Source organism: Dipodomys ordii, unplaced genomic scaffold (assembly GCF_000151885.1).
Source record: "Dipodomys ordii isolate 6190 unplaced genomic scaffold, Dord_2.0 Scaffold17, whole genome shotgun sequence".
Lineage (NCBI taxonomy): Eukaryota > Metazoa > Chordata > Mammalia > Rodentia > Heteromyidae > Dipodomys > Dipodomys ordii.
Genome location: NW_012267233.1, coordinates 8,814,485 through 8,836,614, shown reverse-complemented (window position 1 = coordinate 8,836,614; position 22,130 = coordinate 8,814,485). Strand labels below are relative to the sequence as shown.

General features: G+C 38.7%; 1 protein-coding gene across 1 annotated transcript in view; it reads left to right on the top strand.

Annotated features, from left to right (window-relative positions):
* Nucleotides 1-22,130, top strand: part of Atp6v1c1 (ATPase, H+ transporting, lysosomal 42kDa, V1 subunit C1) — a 45,655-nt gene that overhangs the window by 15,676 nt on the left and 7,849 nt on the right. The window contains exons 3-10 of the mRNA XM_013012572.1: nt 130-197; nt 6,172-6,257; nt 8,206-8,300; nt 9,470-9,561; nt 10,825-10,923; nt 12,920-12,988; nt 21,628-21,720; nt 21,813-21,906. Of these exons, the coding sequence (XP_012868026.1) occupies nt 130-197; nt 6,172-6,257; nt 8,206-8,300; nt 9,470-9,561; nt 10,825-10,923; nt 12,920-12,988; nt 21,628-21,720; nt 21,813-21,906 (696 nt within the window). The remainder of the gene's footprint in view (nt 1-129; nt 198-6,171; nt 6,258-8,205; nt 8,301-9,469; nt 9,562-10,824; nt 10,924-12,919; nt 12,989-21,627; nt 21,721-21,812; nt 21,907-22,130) is intronic.

The following is a 22,130-nucleotide window of genomic DNA, read 5'->3' as shown; positions in this document are numbered from 1 at the left end:
GACAGGATGTGGAGGTAGGAAGAGCTTGAGGTTAAAGCCAGTCTGGGCTACATAGTTAGACCCTGTCTCAAAAATAGGAAGAAGGAAAGAGAGATGGAGGTTTAATAAAATTCTCTATTTCCCTTCTAGGTCGGCACTCTGGATGTTTTGGTTGGCTTGTCGGATGAACTGGCTAAACTGGATGCATTTGTAGAAGGGTAATTACTTACATGCATGGAGTAGAGCAAAATGAGACACTATGATCAGGCCACCTGAGCATTGGTTTTATTATCAATGTATACTTTGTTTATTGGAATGGTTTTAGAAAATGATTACTATTTTCTTTGTAAGACAGTTTTGTGAAGGTACAATTTTTATATACTTAAAGCTACCAGTTTGAAGTGTGAAAATAGTGGTATTCTTTTTAATACTTTTTTTGATGCTAGTCCTGGGGCTGGATTTTAGGGCCTGAACACTGTCTTTGAACTTTTTCGCTCAGGGTTAGCACTCTACCTCTTAAGCTGTAGCTATACTTTCAGCTTTTTTGTTGTTTAACTTGAGATCAGAGTCTCATGGCCTTTCCTGCCTCATCTGGCTTTGAACTGCAATCCTCAGATGTCAGCCTCCTGAGTAGCTAGGATTACAGATATGAGCCACTGGTGCTCAGTTATTGTTATTTTTAGTATATTCACAGCAATGTGCAAACGGAACTATGGCTTTAGAACATTTTTATCAATTTTCCCCTCAAAAATTGTTTCTGATAAGTAGACACTTATCCCCCAATACCCACTGTCCACTTTCTGACACTACAGATTTCCCTATCCTGCTGCTGCTTTCATATAAGTAGAGATAATACATGGTCTCATTTGACTGGTTCTTTTATTTAGCACATAGTATTTTCAAATTTTACCCATGCTGTATATCAACATCTCATTTCTTTTCCCTTTTTTTTTTGTCCTGGGCATGATCTTACCAGGTAAGCCAGGCTGGCTTTAAACCTTCCTCCCTACTCCTGCTTTAGCCTCCCACATGCTAAATGCTAGGATTACAGTTCTGTGCTACCACACTTATTCATATTTTATGTATGTATGTATGTATGTATGTATTTGTCAGTCATAGGGCTTGAACTCTGGGCTTGCACGCTGTCCCTGCGCTCTTCAGCTCAAGACAAGCACTCTACCTCTTGAGCCACAGCTCCACTTCCAGTTTTCTGGTGGTTAATTGGCGATAAGAGTCTCACGGACTTTCCTGCCTGGGCTGGCTTTAAACCGTGAACCTCAGATCTCAGCCTCCTGAATAGCTAGGATTACAGGCATGAGCCACTAGCATCTGTCCTTACTCATTTTTTTTTAACACAACCAAATAAAATTCTGTTAAATTTCACTATTACCAAGTAATAATCCATTGCATACATTTATCACATTTATGAATCCATTAATCAGTCGATGGACATTTATTTATTTTTGCTCCTTGACTAATATGAATAATGCTGCTATGAATATTGTATACATGGGTTTTTTTTTGGGGGGTGCTTCTAAGGTTTTCTTTGTCTTTAATATGTGTCTGGGAGTGGAATTTCTAGATCATTTGGTTGCTTTGAAGAATTGCAGCACTGCTCTTCAAATGGTTATACTACTTAATATTTTCACCATTAATGTTTAAGTGTTCTAACTTTTCTACTTCTTAAAAACACTTAGTTACTATTGGTATTTTTTGTTCTTTGTTTTTTATTTTTTTTTTATAGCCAGGCTCACGTGAATGAGGTAGTATTCCATTGTATATTTGATTTCTATTTCAGAATGTTGGGATTATAGGTGTGTGCCACAACATCTGGCCCAACTTCATTCTTTTGCTTTTGGATATCTTGTTGTCCCAGCACCATGTGATGTGATTTTGCCACTGAATTGTTTTGACCCCCCTGCTGAAAATTAGTTGAACATAATGTGATGGTTTATTTTTATACTTATAGCTGTTTTATTTGTATTTTTATATTTTTGCCTATATATTATCTTGATTTTTCTTTTGTTGTTGTTGGTGGTGGTCATGGGGCTTGAATTCAGGGCCTGGGGGATGTCCCTGAGCTCTTTCACTCAAGGCCAACACTCTACCACTTTGAGCCACAACTCCACTTCTGGTTTTCTGGTGGTTAATTGGAGATAAGAATCTCATAGACTTTTCTGCCTGAGCTGGCTTTCAACCAGGATCCCCAGATCTCTACCGTCTGAGTAGCTAGGATTTCAGTTATCAGCCACCAGCCGGCTTCATTATCTTGGTTATTGTGGCTTTTTAGCAAGTTTTAGAATCAGAGTGTGAGTTCTCCAACTTCATTGTTTCTTCACTGTTTACTTGGCCACTGTGGAGTCCTTGCATTGCCGTGTGAATTTTAGGATCACAGTATGTGAATTTTATGAGGATTATGTTCAGTCTGTGGATCAACAAAGAAGCATTGCCAATCTAACAGTATTGTCTTCATTCCATTTGTTTGAAGATGTGATGGTTTTGTCTTGAAAATTCAGTTAGCAAATTTTTTTTTTTGGTCCGGTCATGGGCCAGAACTCTGGGCCTGGGCGCTGTCCCTCAGCTCTTCAGCTCAAGGCTAGCGCTCTACCACTTCAGCCACAGCGCCACTTCCGGCTTTTTTCTTTTTGCTTATGTGGTGCTGAGGAATCGAACCCAGGGCCTCATGCATGCAAGGCAAGGGCTCTACCACTGAGCCACCTTCCCAGCCCAGCAAAGTTTTTTTAAACTACGGGTTCTGTCACTTTTATTGTGCTGTGTATAGGCATAAAATTCTGAAGTTTGATACATTGGTGGAATCAGTTTAGTATCTCATTGATTTTTGGAATACAGAGCTTTAAAGTATGACCTAGGTAAATAAGTGTGGTTTATAAAATGCAGAATTTTGGAGGATTTAGAAATTACTTGAAGTTTGCTTAAAGTTTAAAAACAATAGCCTTGATTACAGGGGAATGTTTTCTGGAAACATGCCTGTGTATGTTGTTAAACACATCTGAATTTATAGAGCTACCACAAAGCAACTGATCTGGCAGAGGCAGCTGAGATCAGGATTGCAGAGAGAGATCTTTCAAAATAACATGGAGTGAAAAAGCAAACAGACTTAAAATGTTACATTGATGGTCTTTAATAATGGAGGTGAGTAGCCTTGTAGGAGACAGTTTTAGTAGTCAACTGATATTGAAACCTTCAAATAAGTCTAGGTATTTGGCCAAATAGAATGGAAAAGAAAGAATGAAGGAAATAGAACAAATTACTTTTTAGGGTTATAATTCTGTGTATTCAATTGGAGCAAATAATTATGAATTATTGTAAATATAGTGAAATGTATTCAAGATATACTCAAAGACTAATTGATGGAAAAAGTAGTCTCGTTTTTTTTTTTATTATAAGTTTTAAGGTTTATTTACTCCTGGGGATCGAACCCAGGACTTTGAGCCTGCTAATAAGTATGTGCTCTACCATTGAGTTACAACTGCAACATGATTATAGGCTTTTGGTTACTGGCTTTTAGTTACCAGTCCTGAGGTGATTATCCTCTCTGAGATCCCTTCTGTGTCATTCTTCATAGTTTCAGGTCATGACAACCAAAGAGACACTTAAGAAAGGAAGTTCCAGCCAGGCACTGGTGGCTCACACCTGTAATCCTAGCTACTCAGGAGGCTGAGATCTGAGGATCGTGGTTCAAAGCCAGCCTGGGCAGGAAAACTATGAAACTCTTATCTCCAATAAACCACCAGAAAACTGAAAGTGGCGCTGTGGCTCAAGTGGCAGAGCACTTGCCTTGAGCTCAGGCCCAGAGTTCAAGCCCCGCAACCGACCAAAAAAAAAAAAAAAAACAACCAGAAAGGAAGGTCCTGAGAATGTAATTATCAGCATTATATATGGCCTTTGTTAATCATCCTGTTGGCTGTCTGCTGGTCTTCAACTTTTCAGTGGGATGTTCTGAGTATAGTTTACGTTAGCTAAGGGGTTTTAGAGAGGAATCTGAAAAGTATTTAGGGCAAATGTAGAGAGCATGGTGAATAGAGAGAGTTACCTGTGCAGTTTGTTGGCTTATCTGTGTTGCTCTATAAGCTTGTCTTTATTCTACCTGAGATGGGAAACTTGAAAATCTGTGGTTAGACCTGGGTAGAATTGACAGATGGTAGCTTAGTGATTTAAATGTTTCATCTTTTAAAGACTGATCAAGTGGTATGTAGAGTAAATCATAGTATATAGTTTCTTTTTTTTCTTTTTTCTTTTTTGTTTTTTTATTTTGTTGTTTTTTTTTGGGGGGGGGGTCCGGTCGTGGGGCCTGAACTCTGGGCCTGGGCGCTGTCCCTCAGCTCTTCAGCTCAAGGCTAGCGCTCTACCACTTGAGCCACAGCGCCACTTCCGGCTTCTTTTTTCTTTTTGCTTATGTGGTGCTGGGGAATCGAACCCAGGGCCTCAGGCATGCAAGGCAAGTGCTCTACCACTGAGCCACCTTCCCAGCCCCCTATAGTTTCTTTTTTTAACTGTATTTTTTTTTGTCTTTTCTTTTTTGGTACTGGGGGATCGAACCCAGGACGTTGCACTTGCTAGGCAAGCGCTTTGCCACTGAGCTACATCCCAGCCCTAGTGTATAGTTTCTAAACACTTTAAGCATTAGAGCAGATTTTTGAGGTGATATGACATTAATATTTTTAGAGCAATGCATAGGGAGATTGTGTGGCTACAAATCTCAGGTTAAATGTATTTAAGACTTGGGGTTTATGTCATTGGTTCTTACATTATTCTACTGTCTTCATTTGGAATCACTCAACCTAAGACAGTCATTTAAGTTTGCTCCTTCTAACATTTTCTGGCCCTTTCTGATTCGGTTTATACTTTTACAAGTTTTCTGTTTTTTTTCCCTTTGAGTCATTGAACATATTATTCCTATAGCATGTTTTCCATCCTGCATTTTTGTCTAGAGTTAACGTAGAGGCTAGCTAGCTATGTGCAGTCAGCCTTGCACAGTTTCTAACAGAGTCCCAACCTCCTCCATCTTCTGAATGCCCAGGCATTTCTGTATCTCCTTATCTTGACTCAGATGATGCTTTTTGGCAAGAGTGTACTTTCTTCCCATGATTGTATGGGAAAAATAAACTCTTGCCATCCTTCCTTGCCCTTGCTCCTCAACTGCTATACTAAGTTTTCTTGATTGTAGCAGCAGGAAATGATTGCTTTTCTCTGTGTGCTTCTTTGTAACCTGATAGTCTCAACTGGCACTTACCTCAGATTTCTTTTTAGTTACTCATTTGTGTATTTTGGTACCTCTCCAGTTAGACTGCAAGCAATGTGAAGATAGTGATTTTGTTTTGTATAATTTTGAATTCCACCAGGCCTACAGGCAGGCATGGAATGGGGAAAATGGCACTGAACTCCAGAGTCAGGATACCATGTTTCTTCTCAGAGGTCTGCCTTTAATTGTTGTGACATTGGATAAGTCACGAATCCTCTTTATATTAGTATCTTATAAAGTGAAAGGATTGACAAGGTCAGACCCAGGTAATTTCTGCACTGAGCTTTCTTCTATAGCATAGCTTCTGTAGTTACTCATGAATAAATTGAATAAATAATGTAGGACTGTGATCTTGATGACAATTGCTGATGTCTGTTGCTGGTCTGATTCCCATCTATCCTAAGTGAAGGCATGGTTCTGCTGCAAAAGCTAGCTCCCTACCTCCTCCTCTGTCCTTGACCCTTGCAATCAGATCCATTAGCCAGTTTCTTGGTATGTAATATACAAACTGTTTCATGAAATATTCTGATCATTTCCCCTTAGCATCCTACCCCTTCCTTTCTAGGCTAATAAACACATTACATGTATCTTTTTTAAAGCAATTTTTTAATTGTGATTGGTTACATAAATTTTTCATTATTGTGGGATAGTGATAGTTAAAGTCACAAACACATTCATTATGCATTTTTTAAAACTACCATTAGACATTTGATTTTTGTGTATTACAAAATTTTGGTCCATTTTGTCTTTAACATGTTATATAAGGTAGGACCCATGTCTTCTACTTATAATATTTGTGTGGAAATATAGTATGTGTGTCTGCATGTAGGTATCTATATTCAAATTTATGTTTGTGTGCCATGTTCATTGCATAACATGGAATATAGGTCTTTTTCTTGAAAATGATGATTTGTTCTTTTGCTCCCCAGCGTGGTTAAGAAAGTGGCTCAATACATGGCTGATGTATTAGAGGATAGTAAAGATAAAGTTCAGGAGAATCTGTTGGCCAATGGAGGTAAGCTAATGTTTCATGATTTTATTATTTTTAACTTGTATAAAGTAAATGACTTAGCTATAAGAATAAAAGATGTGAAAATAATCTGTATGTAAAGATTTTGTTAAATACAACAGAAAGCCATTAATAGTTATTGATATTATTGAGTTTGGTGATACTATAACATTCCCAGTCCGCCCCTAAAACATAATTTCACATAAGATAATCTTACATTATGGTTTTTGTGGGTTTTTTTTTTTTTTTGGTCGGTCGTGGGGCTTGAACTCTGGGCCTGGGCGCTGGCCCTCAGCTCTTCAGCTCAAGGCTAGTGCTCTACCACTTGAGCCACAGTGCCACTTCCGGCTTTTTCTGGTTATGAGGTGCTGAGGAATCGAACCCAAGGCCTCATGCCTACAAGGCAAGTACTCTACCACTGAGCTACCTTCCCATCCCTTACATTATGTTTAATGTTGCTTATGAGATGAAGTCAGGTCTTCCATAAGAGCAGTATTAGGGCTTTACCTCTGTCTAGATTCTGTTTGCTAACTTTTATGTAAGTTTCTAAGTTGCATATCTGAGCATTAATCCATATATATATATCAGCTATCATCTCTAGCTTTTCTGTTTAACAGCATCTGACTGCTAAAGTCTTAGAATTAAATTACTGATTTTATTTCAGAGTTATGGTTCTTTCCCCTCAAACTCAAATAATGGCTTTTCTTAATACTTATAAAAATAGACTTCTGACATTTCTGTTTCTTCGGCTAGAAGCTAATAGTTACTAGAATTTGATCCATGTATTAATAGCTTTATAAAGATGACTTTGACCTCATTGTGAGTTTTACTTAGATTTCTTTTCTTCTGAAATATCACTTTAGCATTTGCTTCATTTTAAATTAGGTCTTTTTTCTTTCTTTCTTTCTTTTTTTTTTGGTTAAGTCCTCAGCTTGAACTCTGGACCTGGGCACAGTCTCTGAGCTCCTTTCTGCTCAAAGCTAGCACTTTACCATTTGAGCCACAGTGCCACTTCTGGCTTTTTCTGTGATTAATTGGAAATAAGAGTCTCAGGGTCTTTCCTGCCTGGGCTGGCTTCAAACTGGGATCCTCAGATGTTCTAGAATCCAGGTGTGAGCCACCGGCACCCAGCCAACCCTTGGTATTTTGAGACAAGGTCTCACTATATAGCAGCTATGTATATGTCACAGATAGAAAGCAGAAGTAATCTTTACTATATCTTTAAATGTGAAAAATGTTACAAAGCATAGCATTTTCACGTATAGATTATCAAAATTGTATAGGTTGACTTTTCATTCACTGTATAGCTTAGAGACTTCATACTTTTGATCTTCTTGCCTCAGCCTCCTGAGTTGTGGGATTACAGGTAAAGTTGTCAAGGAAAGAACAAATTAAATATATGGAAAAGACACTTTGAAGTAATTTCTTAATATTTATATTTTTGTCCTTCATATGAGGCTTATCATAGATGTGAACATATTCTATTTATTCAATCATCAAACCAGAAGGAACATTGTCTACATAAAATTTTGAGTTGAGAAGAGATTATAAGATTAAAATTTTGGGGGCTGGGAATGTGGCTTAGTGGTAGAATGCTTGCCTTGCACGCATGAGGCCCTGGGGTTCGATTCCTCAGCACCACATAAGCAAAAAGAAAAAAGCCAGAAGTGGCGCTGTGGCTAAAGTGGTAGACGCTAGCCTTGAGCTGAAGAGCTGAGGGACAGTGCCCAGGCCCAGAGTTCAGGCCCCACTACTGGACCCAAAAAAAAAGATTAAAAATTTTGATAAATCCATGTTATTTAATGTAACTTCCCTAACAATCTTGAGAACTGATATCTTTACTAATATTTTTCATTACCAATTTGAACATTAAAGTGTATTACTCTGCTAGAAAAAATAACTCTTAACAATGCTATTGCTTCTATTCAATAATTAATTTATTTCCTTACTTCAGTTGACTTGGTTACTTACATAACAAGATTCCAGTGGGATATGGCCAAATATCCAATCAAGCAATCTCTTAAAAATATTTCTGAAATAATTGGCAAGGTAAGACAAAAATTGAGATGGATGGGACACATTAATTTATACTGGCTTTATTTTATTTTATTTTGTCGGTCATGGGGCTTGAACTGTGGGCCTGGGCGCTGTCCCTGGGCTCTTCAGCCCAAGGTGAGCACTCTACCACTTAAGCCATAGTGCCACTTCTGGTTTTCTAGTGGTTTATTGGAGATAAGAGTCTCACAGACTTTTCTGCCCAGGCTGGCTTTGAACCGCAATCCTCAGATCTCAGCCTCCTGAGTAGCTAGGATTACAGGTGTGAGCCACTGGCACCTGGCTTTTCTGGTTTTCTTGTGGTTAATTGGAGGTAAAAGTCTCACTGACTTTTCTGCCCAGATTGGATTCCAACCACCATCCTCATATCTCACCCCTAGGGATTACAGATATGAGCCACAAGCATCTGGTACTTTTTAGGTTTTTGACAAGCAGCTTAAGTATGTGTCACAGATAGAAATCAGAAGTATCTCGACTGTAACTTTAGATAGGGAAAAATGTTATAAAGTATAGCACTTTCATGTATAGATGATCAAAATTGTATGGTTTGCTTGCTTACATGGCTAATTTCAATATTACATCAAGCTTTTTTGTTTTTGTGTCAGTCCTGAGGATTGAACTCATGGCCTGGGTACTTCTCTTGAGCTTTTTTGCTCAAGACTAGATCTCTACTCTTTGAGCCATAGCTCTACTTCCAACTTTTTTGGGTAGTAAACTGGAGATAAGAGTCCCAAGAGCTTTCCTGCTCCAGCTGGCTTTAAACCATGACCCTTTGGTCTCAAGCCAGGATTAGAGGTGTGAGCCCCTGACACCTGGCTTAGATCAACAATTTTTCAAGAAGAGATTTTCAAATTCTATTATTATTTATGTAAATTTTAAGGTTAAGTTAGATTTTATAGGACAGGAAATTAGAATCTAGTAAAGATTTATTAGCTATCCAAAGAGATAACTGTTACTTAGGTATATATGTATACAGTACTTGTGTAGACACTACATGTGTTTCTGATTCTTCTCTTATTGTTATATTGATCTTCTGTACCAATTGCAGAAAATTCTCACATCAGGAAGTATTGGCATTTTTTGTGCAAATTAAAGTTTAGTATCTATTTTAATTGTGTTAATAGAAGCAGACTTAGACCTGTTTTTCTTTTTCTTTTCTGAAGGGAGTAACTCAGATTGATAATGACCTGAAGTCTCGAGCATCTGCATACAATAACCTGAAAGGGAATCTTCAGAATTTGGAGCGAAAGAATGCGTAAGCATCTCAAGTATATATGACTATTAAGTATAACAAAGTATACAATAACATGTACTGGATGAAGTCGTGTTGGTGTTTAGTAAGTTCCAAATTATGCTGTTTCCATAACCAAAATGAAGATTTTATTTCATAAAGGAAGTTTACTAATATAAGTTTATAGAATTCAGATAAATCAAAACATTTTGAGATTGATTTATTGTTCTTGTTTCTTAAGTAATTGTGAACTGAGTTCTGGCTTACCATTTTCTATATTTGATATTTTTCTGAAAACTTATAAAATTATTTATTTTATTTTTATTTTTTATTATTATTAAGTAGTTTACAAAGTAGTTTGATTTCAACATGTCAGTCTCTGAGCACAATGCATCTTGATGAGTGTCACCCCTTTCATAATCCCCCCCCCATCTCAACCTCATTCATCCCCATACATTTCCAAGTTCCATTTTCACACATATACATTGACTCTTAGGATTTCATTTGCCCGTCCTTCCTCTCTCATTCATCTCTCACCCCTCTTCTAGACCCCTCCTCTTGAAAGTTAATAATTTTAGATTCAGTCAGAATATTAATTATACAACAATTACCTGCTGCTAAGAATTCTATAAAAATATCCTTTTATGATATAAAATTATTCTTTCTGTTTTCCAGGTCTAGGTTTTTCACATTAGGTTTTATTAAAATAGGACACCCTTGTTTAAGCTGATCTCCTTGTATGACTATTAGCAATGTTTGAAGTATATACCTATTCAACTTGTATTTGCATAGCCTAGAGGGGAACTTGATTGCAGATTATTAGTATACAAACAGAACAAGTCATTTTTACTAGGGGCATATCATTACTGGAGGACCAAATGAAGACTGGTTTGAAAGAGCTGATTACTAGGTTAAATAATGGAAAATTGCCTAGAATCAAATGATAGCCAGAGAAAGGGAAGAAAACTAAAAGGTTATGCTTAGATGACATAATACATTGAAATAGACTTTGATCTAATAAATAGCACTTTCCTAGTCAATACTACATGTAATCAGGAAAACTGAGTTATAATAAAGCAAACACAAAGGTAGACACTGGATCTTGATAAATGTTGACATCTCTGTGGTTACAGAGATGGAATATATTTGGCAAAGTGTTAACCAAGGCTAACCATTGCCTTGATATATATGTAGCATGCATAAATAGGATTAGTCTAACACAAGTGAAGACTTGTGTTATAGAAAAGCATAACTATTCACCAAATTATTTTTTTTCTTACTTTTCAGAGGAAGTTTGCTAACGCGAAGTCTGGCAGAAATTGTGAAGAAGGATGACTTTGTTCTTGATTCAGAGTATCTTGTCACATTACTGGTAGTAGTTCCCAAGTATGTCTTTCTATTAAAAAAGATTTATTTGTTAAAATAGAAGAAAAATGTTAGTGTCTGTTTTACTATAAAACTGAAGTAGAGAGTATAACCTTGTCATTTATCTGTCAACCAACATTAACTCATGTGGCACACACAATAGAATTTAGTTCATAATCTGGTAATAGAGACACTGGTTTTAAATTGAGATTGGTAGAGTTGACTCATTAAAAAATTAAATACTGGAAGTGGTACTGTAGCTCAAGTGGTAGAGTGCTAGCCTTGAGCTGAAGAGCTGAGGGACAGCGCTCAAGACAGTTCAAGGCCCACAACTGACCAAAAATAAATAAATACTAAGTTACTATTGTATTTTCTTAGAGTCAGGTTTTGGATTTCTTGAAATAGAAAAGTCCTTGAGATTTGCTTTTCTAAAAAAACCTTTCTGACTAGTTAGATGGATTTAAGCCCTGTAAGAAACAAAGAATAGATTGGATTAGGGACACTTATCTTCCTCCCCCCCCCCAAAAAAAAAAGGCCAGATAGTAGTTTAGGTTTTGCTAGCTATCTGAACTCTATCACAACTACTCAACTGTATTATGTCAAATTGTTGTTAGAGCTGAAGCAGCCCAGACAAGCAAGAAGATATGGCTTTGTTTCAGTAAAACTATTTGCCAAACAGGTTCTATTATGGGAATAATTTGCTGACCCCTGGATTAGATAACTCTTTTAAATCTCATTTTGAATAGGCTTTCCATATTAATTACTACTTAATCATAGCTAGTGGTAAAATGAAATCTTTGGCTAATAGGAGGAAGATCAGAATTATGTGTAGCACTGTTAATGATTTCACTTCTTACACTGAAGTCTTGGTATTGGAATCCTTGGGGAATCCCAGCTGAGATGAGAAACTTGGAATCTTTTCAGAGTGATATTGCATGGAGCTTTCCTTACCTTGCTCTGCATGTTTATCTAGTTAGATTGAGAATACTCGAAAACAGTGGTTCCTAGAGAAGGGAGGGAATGTACCTCCCTCCGTGGAATTCCCAATGGCTGTAATATTATCTGATTTGTTGTAGTATGCAGGCTTTTCTATTTTTTTTTTTTTTTTGGTCTGGTCGTGGGGCCTGAAATCTGGGCCTGGGCGCTGTCCCTCAGCTCTTCAGCTCAAGGCTAGCACTCTACCACTTGAGCCACAGTGCCACTTCTGGCATTTTTTTTTCTGCTTATGTGGTGCTGAGGAATCGAACCCAGGGCCTCATACATGCAAGGCAAGCGCTCTACCACTGAGCCAACATCCCAGCCCGTAGCTTTTCTATTTTTCTTTGCACATAGAGAAAGACTTGAAACTCAGGGTATGACTCTGAAAGTTTAGTTTTATATTTTAGATATAAAACTCTTCCCTGCTGTATTGAAGCATTGGTTATTAATGAGGAATTTCTGCATACCTGTGCTTTAATATCTTGTCAGAAAATAATATTTGTCCATATTTTTGTCTAATTCAATTTTGTTTAAAACCAGAACATTTCTGTATCTTGTAATCGACTTATGTAGCTTACCTTACATAATAAATTATTCTTTATTATGGTCTACAAAGACTATATATGAGTCTTTGTTTTTACACTCAAACACACCTTATTTTGCATCCCAAACATAGTTATCTCGCCACACCTCCAGAAACCAGTGTCCTGTGAACAGGTTGTAGTGGTTCAGTTTTGGTAAATGAGGTGTAATACTTATCAGCCATAGAATAGAAAGTATAAAATGTATACTGAGTTTTGTTTCCTTTCCATTTCAATTCTAGGATTTGTCTCTTTTGAGACAATGGCCATACGAGTGGTGATTTGTACTTCCTATCTTACTCTGTTTTTGAAATTTATTCTCATTAGAAAGTTTGAAGTTTTTACTCCATATATGGGGTGTATTTTACTCTGTCTAAATTTCTTATTTGTCCTGTATTTTTTTCTCTTCCTGGATGGGGCTAGAAATAGTAATTGTGCTTACTGTTCCTTCTCTGCAGGTTAAACCACAATGACTGGATTAAGCAGTATGAAACATTAGCTGAAATGGTTGTTCCAAGATCTAGCAAGTAAGTAGTAGTTTTTGTAAAACCATTTGTTTCTGGGCCATGGATGTAGTGATAAACATTTGCCTAGAATGCACAAGGCTCTGGATTTGATCCCCAGTACTACCAGAAAGAAAAAGAGGAATTCCTATCATTTTTCTTTACAGTTTTGGACGTTGGGTCAGGAAATGATTTTGCTGTCTTTCCTTTGTGCCAAACCTATAATTTTAGAGTACCATTTTTATGCTGTAAGATAAATTCAATAATCATAATTTTAGATGTGGAAGAGACTTGACACAGACTTGGCATGTTTATAGACAGAAGATTGTGGTCAGTGAGGAAGAATTGTTTGCCCAGAGTCATTGTGACAGCCTTAGAACTGGAACCCTAGTCTGTAGTATGGCACTGTTTTTTGCTGTATCATGCTACCTTCTGAGAAGTCTTCCCTTCCTGTGTCCTGCATCCCCACTGTGTCACTAATTCCTCATTTTGTCTTGGAAGAACTTTCACTAGGTAGCTGCAGATAATCTCCAGTTGATCTTCAGATATTCATCATTGCTTTGAGTATTGACTTTGCCGAATTTATACATTTCTTAAAAATAGCAACACCGCCATTTTTGTGAAACAGTTGTTCAATTTATGGATTTACCATAGATTATGCAGTTTGATATTTACAGCAATTCATGAAGCAATTTAGGTTGTTACCTTTTCACTCATACGTGAGGAAGTCAGATTCTTATGTGGTATCCAGTGGCAAAGTTAGCAAGCTCAGGTCTTTTTTTTGTGCTGGTACCAGGGTTTGAACTCAAAGCCTAAGCACTGTCCCTTTGCTTTTTTGCTTGAGGCTAGTGCTCTACCACTTGAGCCATCTCTGTTTTCAGCTTTTTACTGGATAATGGGAGATGAGAGTCTCATGGAGTTTTCTTCCTATTCTGGCTTTGAACCATACCATGCTCCTCAGATCCTCAATCTTCTGATTAGCTAGGATTATGGGTGTAAACCATTGGCACCTCACTCAGGCTCAGATCTTTAACTTCAGATCTTGTATTTAACCCTGTTCTGTGTCATCTTCCCTTGTATTTTGCCTTTGTCACATAAGATGTTCTTTGAGAAAATACTAGTATAGTATATGTATACCAAAAGAATGCTTTTGTATGTAAAATACCTGGAGGAGACAACCCTGTGAAAGAAAGGTATTAGGAGCTAGAAAAGTAGTAGAATTAGTCAGGTCAGGCCCATGAAATATTTTCTTTTCCAGTTTCATTGTGTCATATGGGAGGTAGCTTAGTATAATGGAAAGAGTCCTGGACCCAGGGATCTGAGTTCTATTGCGTTCTGCTACCAGCTTGCTGTGTGACCTGGGGTAAGTCTTTTAACTTCTCTGGGCCTCATTTCCTTTGTAGAGTGAGCATAGAACTTTCCTTCTTTATGTTATGAAGTTAGCTTAAGTTTGAGAGAGTATACAAAAATAAGGTAGTATTTCACAGATGAGGCTGTAATTTCACAATATTAAATCCTCCTTTGAAAGTAGGACTGTAAAATATTAATTCAGAAATTTAGACCCCTTGCTAATCACCTTAGTAATTTAAAGGCAGAAATGCCAATGAGAACAGGTAATATCTGTCTTCTGAATGAGCTTCTTAGAGTCCCCAACCCTGCCTCATTCAGTACAAATATCTATTTCTCAGTTCAAAATACATCTGGACTCATTGACTCAGAAATGTAGCTGTTCAAATGTTGTAGAGAATGGAGCCACCTTCACAGCTAGCACCATGAAGAGCTTGGATAGGCATGTTTCTAAGGCATATGTTATTCAGGAAAGGCCTCTAACCACTAATGCATATTTGTTGGTGGGCTAATAGCTAACATTTTAAAATAATTTCTATATGCTGTATATTGCAAGTGCTTTACACAAATCAACTAAATTAGACAGTACTTGATATTTTTTTTTTTTTTTTTGGCAGTACTGGGCATGGAATTTAGGATTCAGGGCCTTGTAAATACTAAGTGAGGCATGTGTAAGCCATGCTTTCAAAGCCCTTTTTATCTTGGTTATTTTTAAGATAGGGTCTCATTTTATGCCCCACATGGGGCTTTGATCCTCCTCCTTGTATTTTCTGTATTACTGGAGATGACAGGTGCATGCACCCAGCCTTTGTGCTTTCCTGGTAGCTGGAATGACAGGCTTGGGCCACTCTGTTCAGCCATTGAATGGGATGATTCTCACATACTCTTAGGCCTTGGTTGGCCTTGAACTGCTGATCTCTGCCACCCAAGAAACTAAGATTCAGGTGTTAGCTACTACACCCAGCTTACTTGACAGTTTTTAGCATGATGAATGAGCGATTGGTCTCGGAAGCAGTGAAGATGAAAGTGGCATTTTGAAGTAGAAGATTGGAAAACATTGTTCCCAAACTTCCTTCATCTGTGTGTGCTTGAGATAGTATCTCACTGTGTAGCCCAGGCTGCTCTTCGGAATGCTAGAATTATAGACGTGTGCCATACTTGGCTTCATTTTAGAAATAATTCAAAATCTATTTGCAGAATACCCCCAGAAGTTTGAAAATATTGGGCAATTGAAAAACTGGCATTGTATGGCAAAATGCATACATGTATATAAAAGCCTGTGCAGAGAAGTAGAGGCTGGGTTGCTGTTCTGTGTCTTTTGTTAGAACACAATTCAGAGAGAGAAGCTTTTCACTTTCCCCTTTCTTGTGTCTCCATTTGCTTCTTAAAATGTTTGAATGGAGCCAGGCACATGTAATCCTAGCTACTCAGGAGGTTGAGATCTGAGGATCCCAGTTCAAAGCCAGTCCAGATAAGAAAGTTTATCTCCAATAAACCACCAGAAAACCAGAAGTTCAAGCTGGGAGTATGACTCAGTAATGGAGCCCTTTGCCTAACATGCAGAAAGCAGCACCAGAAAAAAATAAAGTCTGATTGGGTCAGATGACTGATTAATTTGTGCCTTTCCTCCACCATAAATTCATTTGGGCTTCAGAGGATCAGTTCAGTGAGCTAGAACTGCAAGTGAAGATGAGTTTCTCCAGAAGTGTACAAAGAATCACATTAGCTGCTAGGCGAAGATTTGGCAGCTTTGCAAAGGTTAGGGAAGCAACTAGATGGATTGGTGAGGGAGCAGCCAGCATGGCTGGCCCAACTCTTAGGACAGAGGCAAGGGACCACAAACAGCAGTAAGAGCTCCTAGGCTCCAGAAAGCACCACCTCTCTTAGCGTCCACTGGACTGGAAATACCAGGAAACATCTGAAAAACGCACAGGCATGGCTTTTCAGGCAGTGACACCTATGAGAAGTCATAATGGTAGAACTAAGTGGAGTGAGTTTACTTATTTATTAGAAGCTGGTAGAACTTTTGCAAATTGGATCAGATTAAGCCTCCTGGCAGACAGTTTCTGGCTGACCTGTATCTGAGGAGAGTAAAGTCCATGTTTAGTTATGAAGATAGGTGACTTTCTTGCCTTTTTCTCTCCTTGTGGCTTACATTTTGTTGCTTCACCCTGGCTTCATGTGTTACTTAGGTCCCTACTGGTTTTGCCTTGGTTTCAGATCTGTCGTTGGTCACCTCCCTGATGGTCACACGTTTTATCACTTCTACTTGGTTTCTGTGACTTATCTTTTGTCTCACCCTGAACTTCTTGAAAAGTTCTGCCTTAGAGTCTTAACTCCTTAGCAGGCTAGCTCTCTGTTTTTTTACTCCCCCTGAAGTTGGTTTGACCTTGTACAAAGGCCCAGCCCTTTGTTTGCCTTAATTTGTTGATCATCATGCTTCCCCCTTGCATAGACTAGACTCTCTAGTCATTGCCAGGCCTTCTCCTGCCAGCAACGTTAGCCCTGCCCAAATGTAATGGCTAGCCTCTGCCCCTGCATTGCTAGAGTGAGTGGAAGAGACTGGTATCACTTCAACCCCCCTAAGCTGCCTTGTGTTGGGGCACAGTCTGGTTTTGCATCTCTGGAATTTTGGGACTTTAGAGTCTTCATCTGTCTCCTGCCCTACCCATAGCTTCAGATTTAACACACTGGGTTCCCAGTGGACTGTCCCTAGGAAATCAGCATGACCTCCCCAGGCTCGGACTGCAGCTGTCCATTTTCCTTGTGGTAGGTGGCAGTAGCACTGCCTGCCTAGTGATCCAGACCAAAGCACAGCCAGAAGCCATCAAGACTCCTCTTCCCCCAGCTCCACCCCAACCACTCATGTCATTTCTTCCTCCCATGGTTGTTGGAGACATATGAAATTTCTGTTCTGTAGGTGAAAATAGATACCTAATTTCATGAAGTTTTTTCTGTCTGCTTTAAATGCTCCCTCCTCTTCCACCTATCTGCTGCTGCCCCAGTTTAAACTCCTGTCATCCCCAGCTGGGCCCCTGGTAACTGCCCTCTGCTGGTCTTCTTTGTCCTCAGTCACTGCTGCCATTTCCATCTTGAGATAAATCAGTCTGTTTGCTGCTGCTCTGCTTAACACCCTTCTTCCTCCTCATTTTGACATGCTGTGTTCCAGCCATACTTTCTTGGGGGCAGTTCCTCCTCTGGGTTTGTTTGCATAGGAGGTCCTACCTGGAATGTTCTCTTTTGCCTGTCTCACAAACTACCAGTTGGATGGCCTCATCTGTGAAACTCTTGAATGCCCATGTACAGGTACTCATTGCCCATAGTCTAATGTGTGTCTTCAGCTTTAGAGTAGTTATCTGTTTATATGTTTCCTCAATTGGAGCCATACCTGGAGGTCAGAGAATTCTGTCTTACAAATTTCACCTAAAATTTAATAAGAATGGGGCACATTAGAGCAGCTAAGTACATGTACATGACTAAAAGTACATTATACTAAGGACTTACGGTTTATTTTTTGTAAGGGTTTATTTTTTGTGGCACTCTGGGCTTTGGGTTTTCTATGCTGGCCCTTTACCACTTGAACCACATCCCCATCTTTTTTTGCTTTAGTTACTTTTCAGATAGGTTCTGTGTTTTTGCCCAGGGCTGGCATAAATCATGATCTTCTTAAGTAACTATGCCTCTGTTATAGCTAGGATTAAAGGCCTTGGCCACTATGATAGGCCTATATGGTATTTAAAAAATACTTTCTTGGGGAGAGAGAGGAAAAGACAAGTAGCTCGTACATATTTATTTTATCTTACTGTCTTTGTTTCAGTCCTAGAGTTGAACTCCAGACTTGGGCGCTGTCGAGACTAGCCATTTACCATTTGAGCCACAGCTCTACTTCCAGCATACTGGTGGTTAATTGGAGATAAGAGTCTCCTAGACTTTCTTGCCTGACCTGGCTTTGAATCATGATCTTCAGGTCTCTGCCTCCTGAGTAGCTAGGATTGCAACCACTAGTGCCTGGCATATATTTTTTTTTCTTTCTCTCCCTCCCCTGCTTCTTTTTTGCCAATCCTGGGGCTTGAACTCTGGGCCTAGGTGCTATCCTTAAGCCTCTTTTGCTCAAGGCTAGTAGTCTGCCACTTGAGCTTTTTCTGAGTAGTTTATTGGAGATAGGAATCTCACAGACTTTTCTGCCCAGGCTGGCTTCAAACCATGATCGTCAGCCTCCTGAATAGGCTAGGATTATAGGCATGAGCTGCTGCACTGGAGCCCAGCTTATTTTTTTCTTGATAAGGCACACAGTAGGATCTAACTGTACAACAAATTTTTTTTTTTCTATCTTGGCTTCTTTAGCCATCAGGATTTTGAATCAGCTGTATTACTTTGCTTTCAAATGCTTTTGGAAGGGCTTCAAAACAGCAAAATAATCCTGGCACCAGTGGGTCACATTGTAATCCTAGTTATTGGGGAGGCTGAGATCTAGAGGATTACAGTTCAAAGCTAGCGTGGGTGCAGAAGTACATAAGAGTCCATCTCCAAAAAGAATCAGTAAAATAACCACCCATGCTGGCTGGAAGCATAGCTTAAGTACTAGAGTACCAGGCAGGCAAGCAAGTTGAGCAAATATGGGGCCCTGAGTTTAAACCTGTGGATCCTCCCTACCTCAAATAAAACCTACCTAAATAAACAAAATAAAAAACCTACCAATGCCAAAGTATTATATAAAGTTATGATTGATAGCATAATTAATTATAGTGGTAGAATATTGCTCATGACTGTGAAATGACCACAGCAAAATTTTGATTTATTTTGATCTCAAACCAGTTTACTCATCATTGAATCAACCTTGGAAAATATAGTTAAAAGCTTTTTCTTTTTCCTTTAAATTTTGTTATTTTGAAACAGGCTGTCATTATTTTGCCCAGGTTAGCATGTAGCCCTGGCTGGCCTCTGACTGAGAATCTACCTACCTCAGTTTACCAAGTGCTGGGATTATAGGTATGCACTACCACACCTGGCTTAACATTTTTTAAAAAAATTCTTCAATCACTATTATAAAGGTGATGTACACAGGGGTTACAGTTATATGTCATGCATAATACACTTTTTTTTTTTGGTTGGTTGTGGGGCGTGAACTCTCGGTCTGGGTGTTGTCTCTGAGCTCTTCAACTCAAGGCAAGCGCTCTGCCACTTGAGCCACAGTGCCACTTCTGGTTTTCTGGTGGTTTATTGGCGATAAGAGACTCAAGGACTTTCCTGCTGAGGCTGACTTTGAATCTCGATCCTCAAATCTAAGCCTCCTGAGTAGCAAGGATTACAAATGTGAGCCACCAGTGCCCTGTCCTAACAAGTTTTTAAAATTGAACTCTGTTCACTTGGTAGCTGACTTGATTTGAATTTCAAAGGCACTAGGAACAAGAGCAAAGGGTAATAGTTTTAGAAGACGTAATTCAAGAGGAGATTTAAATGTTTTAAATCTAGAGAAGTGGAGTTCTTCTGCATGTAAATGATCACAAAATGATGGCAACTCAAGTATCTGTTGGTCCTTTTTAGGGAGGTAAGGTTGTCCCTCTCTGCTTGGCTAAAAGCCAGGACTGGTTCAGTGCTTTAAGCCAGTCTTCAGTTCAGCTTTGTAGCTGGCACCAGTATGTATCTGGCTAACTAAGTAGTCCTTAAGTTTCTGAGAACAATGGAATTTGCTTTTTATTTTTAGTACAATTTAATAAAGTATCATTAAATTCCACGAGATCCCTTCCATTTCATCAAACTAATTTTTTAAAAAATTTCATAAGAAGTGGGTTGGGAAGGTGGTTCAGTGGTAGAGCGCTTGCCTTGCATGCATGAGGCCCTGGATTCGATTCCTCCATACTACATAAGCAGAAAAAAAAAAGCTGGAAGTGGCGCTGTGGCTCAAGTGGTAGAGCGCTAGCCTTGAGCTGAAGAGCTGAGGGACAGTGCCCAGGCCCAGAGTTCCGGCCCACGACCGGACCAAAAAAAATTTTTTTTTCAGAAGAAGCTGGGCATTAGTGGCTCATGCCTATAATTCTACTTATTCAGGAGGCTGAGATTTGAGGATCACAGTTTGAAGCCAGCCTGGGCAGAAAAGTCTGTGAGACTCTTATCTCCAATTAGAAAAAGCCAGAAATAAAGCTGTGACTCAAATGGTAGAGCACTAGTGTTGAGCACAAAAGCTCAGGAATAGTTCCTAGGCCCACAGTTTAAGCCCCAGAATCAACCAAAAAAAAATTAAAAACACCACATTGTAAATAAAAACTAAACATTTAAAAATGAAACAATAAGGGCATAAGGGAGCTTTTAGACATAGTAGTGTTAATTACCTTTGTTGTGGAAGATAGTCTCATCTGTATATATATGTCCAGATTTAACTAAAGTCTACAATTTTTTATGTCATCAAAGCTTGATAAAGTTGCTTTAAAAATACACAAATTAAATACATGAATTACAGAAGAGCAAGAAACTCTTGGTAATGATCCCCGAGCACAAGGTCATGACGGAGTGGGTATACAGTTCCATAGCCTTTGCATGTTCATAGGTGATTTTTGAAAGCCAAATTACATATCATATGAGCCATACAGTTTGCCTTTCAAATAGTGGACTTTTACCCGAAGGCATTACAAATTGATGTGACAGTTAAAATTTCTTGGCAATTGTTCCCAGAGAGGTCTTTCTAGTGATTTCTAGAGATGGGACTGAGTTCTGAGCTCACTGACATCTTTAGAAACGTAAAATAGAGCCTAGGATATGCAGAGTACATTGAGTGATGGAAGAACAAAGATCTCTGAAGTATGAGGTTGGGGCAGTGCTGTGAAGTTGGGCTGGCTGGGTTAGATTCGAGAGAGGAAAGAGAACTGATTTTCCAGACAAGAAGGGAATATGCTTGAGTAGCAAGGAGACATTATCAGCAACCAATCTGGCACTGATAGAGAAACTGATAGAGAGCTTGCTGCTTGTTTTGTTTTTAATACGGGTGATCAAATGTGGGGCCCACACTTGCCAGACAAGAGCTTTACCACTTGCTATAGGTCCTGGGTCTTTATTTTTTTTGAAAAGTGCTTCTTAGATTTTTCACTTGAGTTAGTAGTTTAATTTTGTTGGTTAATAAGAAGTAAATATAATAGAGACTATGAAGGCATCATAAAGAAACATCCAGGGGGTTCAGTATAGAGACAGTACACATAAAGAATTGATATGCTTTGGGAATGGTAGTATCCCTTGCCTTGCACCTCTTCTGAACTCTGCTCTTGATAGGAATGAGAGCAGTAAGTACAGAAATTCATAACCATCTTTTTCTGTTTTGTCCTCAGTGTTCTCTCAGAGGACCAAGACAGTTACCTTTGTAATGTCACCTTGTTTAGGAAGGCGGTTGATGATTTCAGACACAAAGCCAGGGAAAACAAGTAAGACTATTATGTTTTTGTTTTCTTTAATTTGTTAGATTAGCTGTGTATAGTATGAACACATTTGTGGTTATTTTTCCCTCCAAATTTAGATTCATTGTTCGTGACTTTCAGTATAATGAAGAAGAGATGAAAGCCGATAAAGAAGAAATGAACAGGCTTTCTACTGACAAGAAAAAGCAATTTGTATGTATTCTTTTCTTTAAAAAAAATAGCATACATTAAACCTAGGCACCAGTGGCTCATGCCTGTAATCCTAGCTACTCAAGAGGCTGAGATCTGAGGATTATGGTTCAAAGCTAGCCCAGGAAGGAGAGTCCATGAGACTCTTATCTCCAGTTAACCACCCAAAAGCTGGGAGTAGAGCTGTGGCTCAAGTGGTAGAGCACCAGCCTTGAACAAAAAAAAAA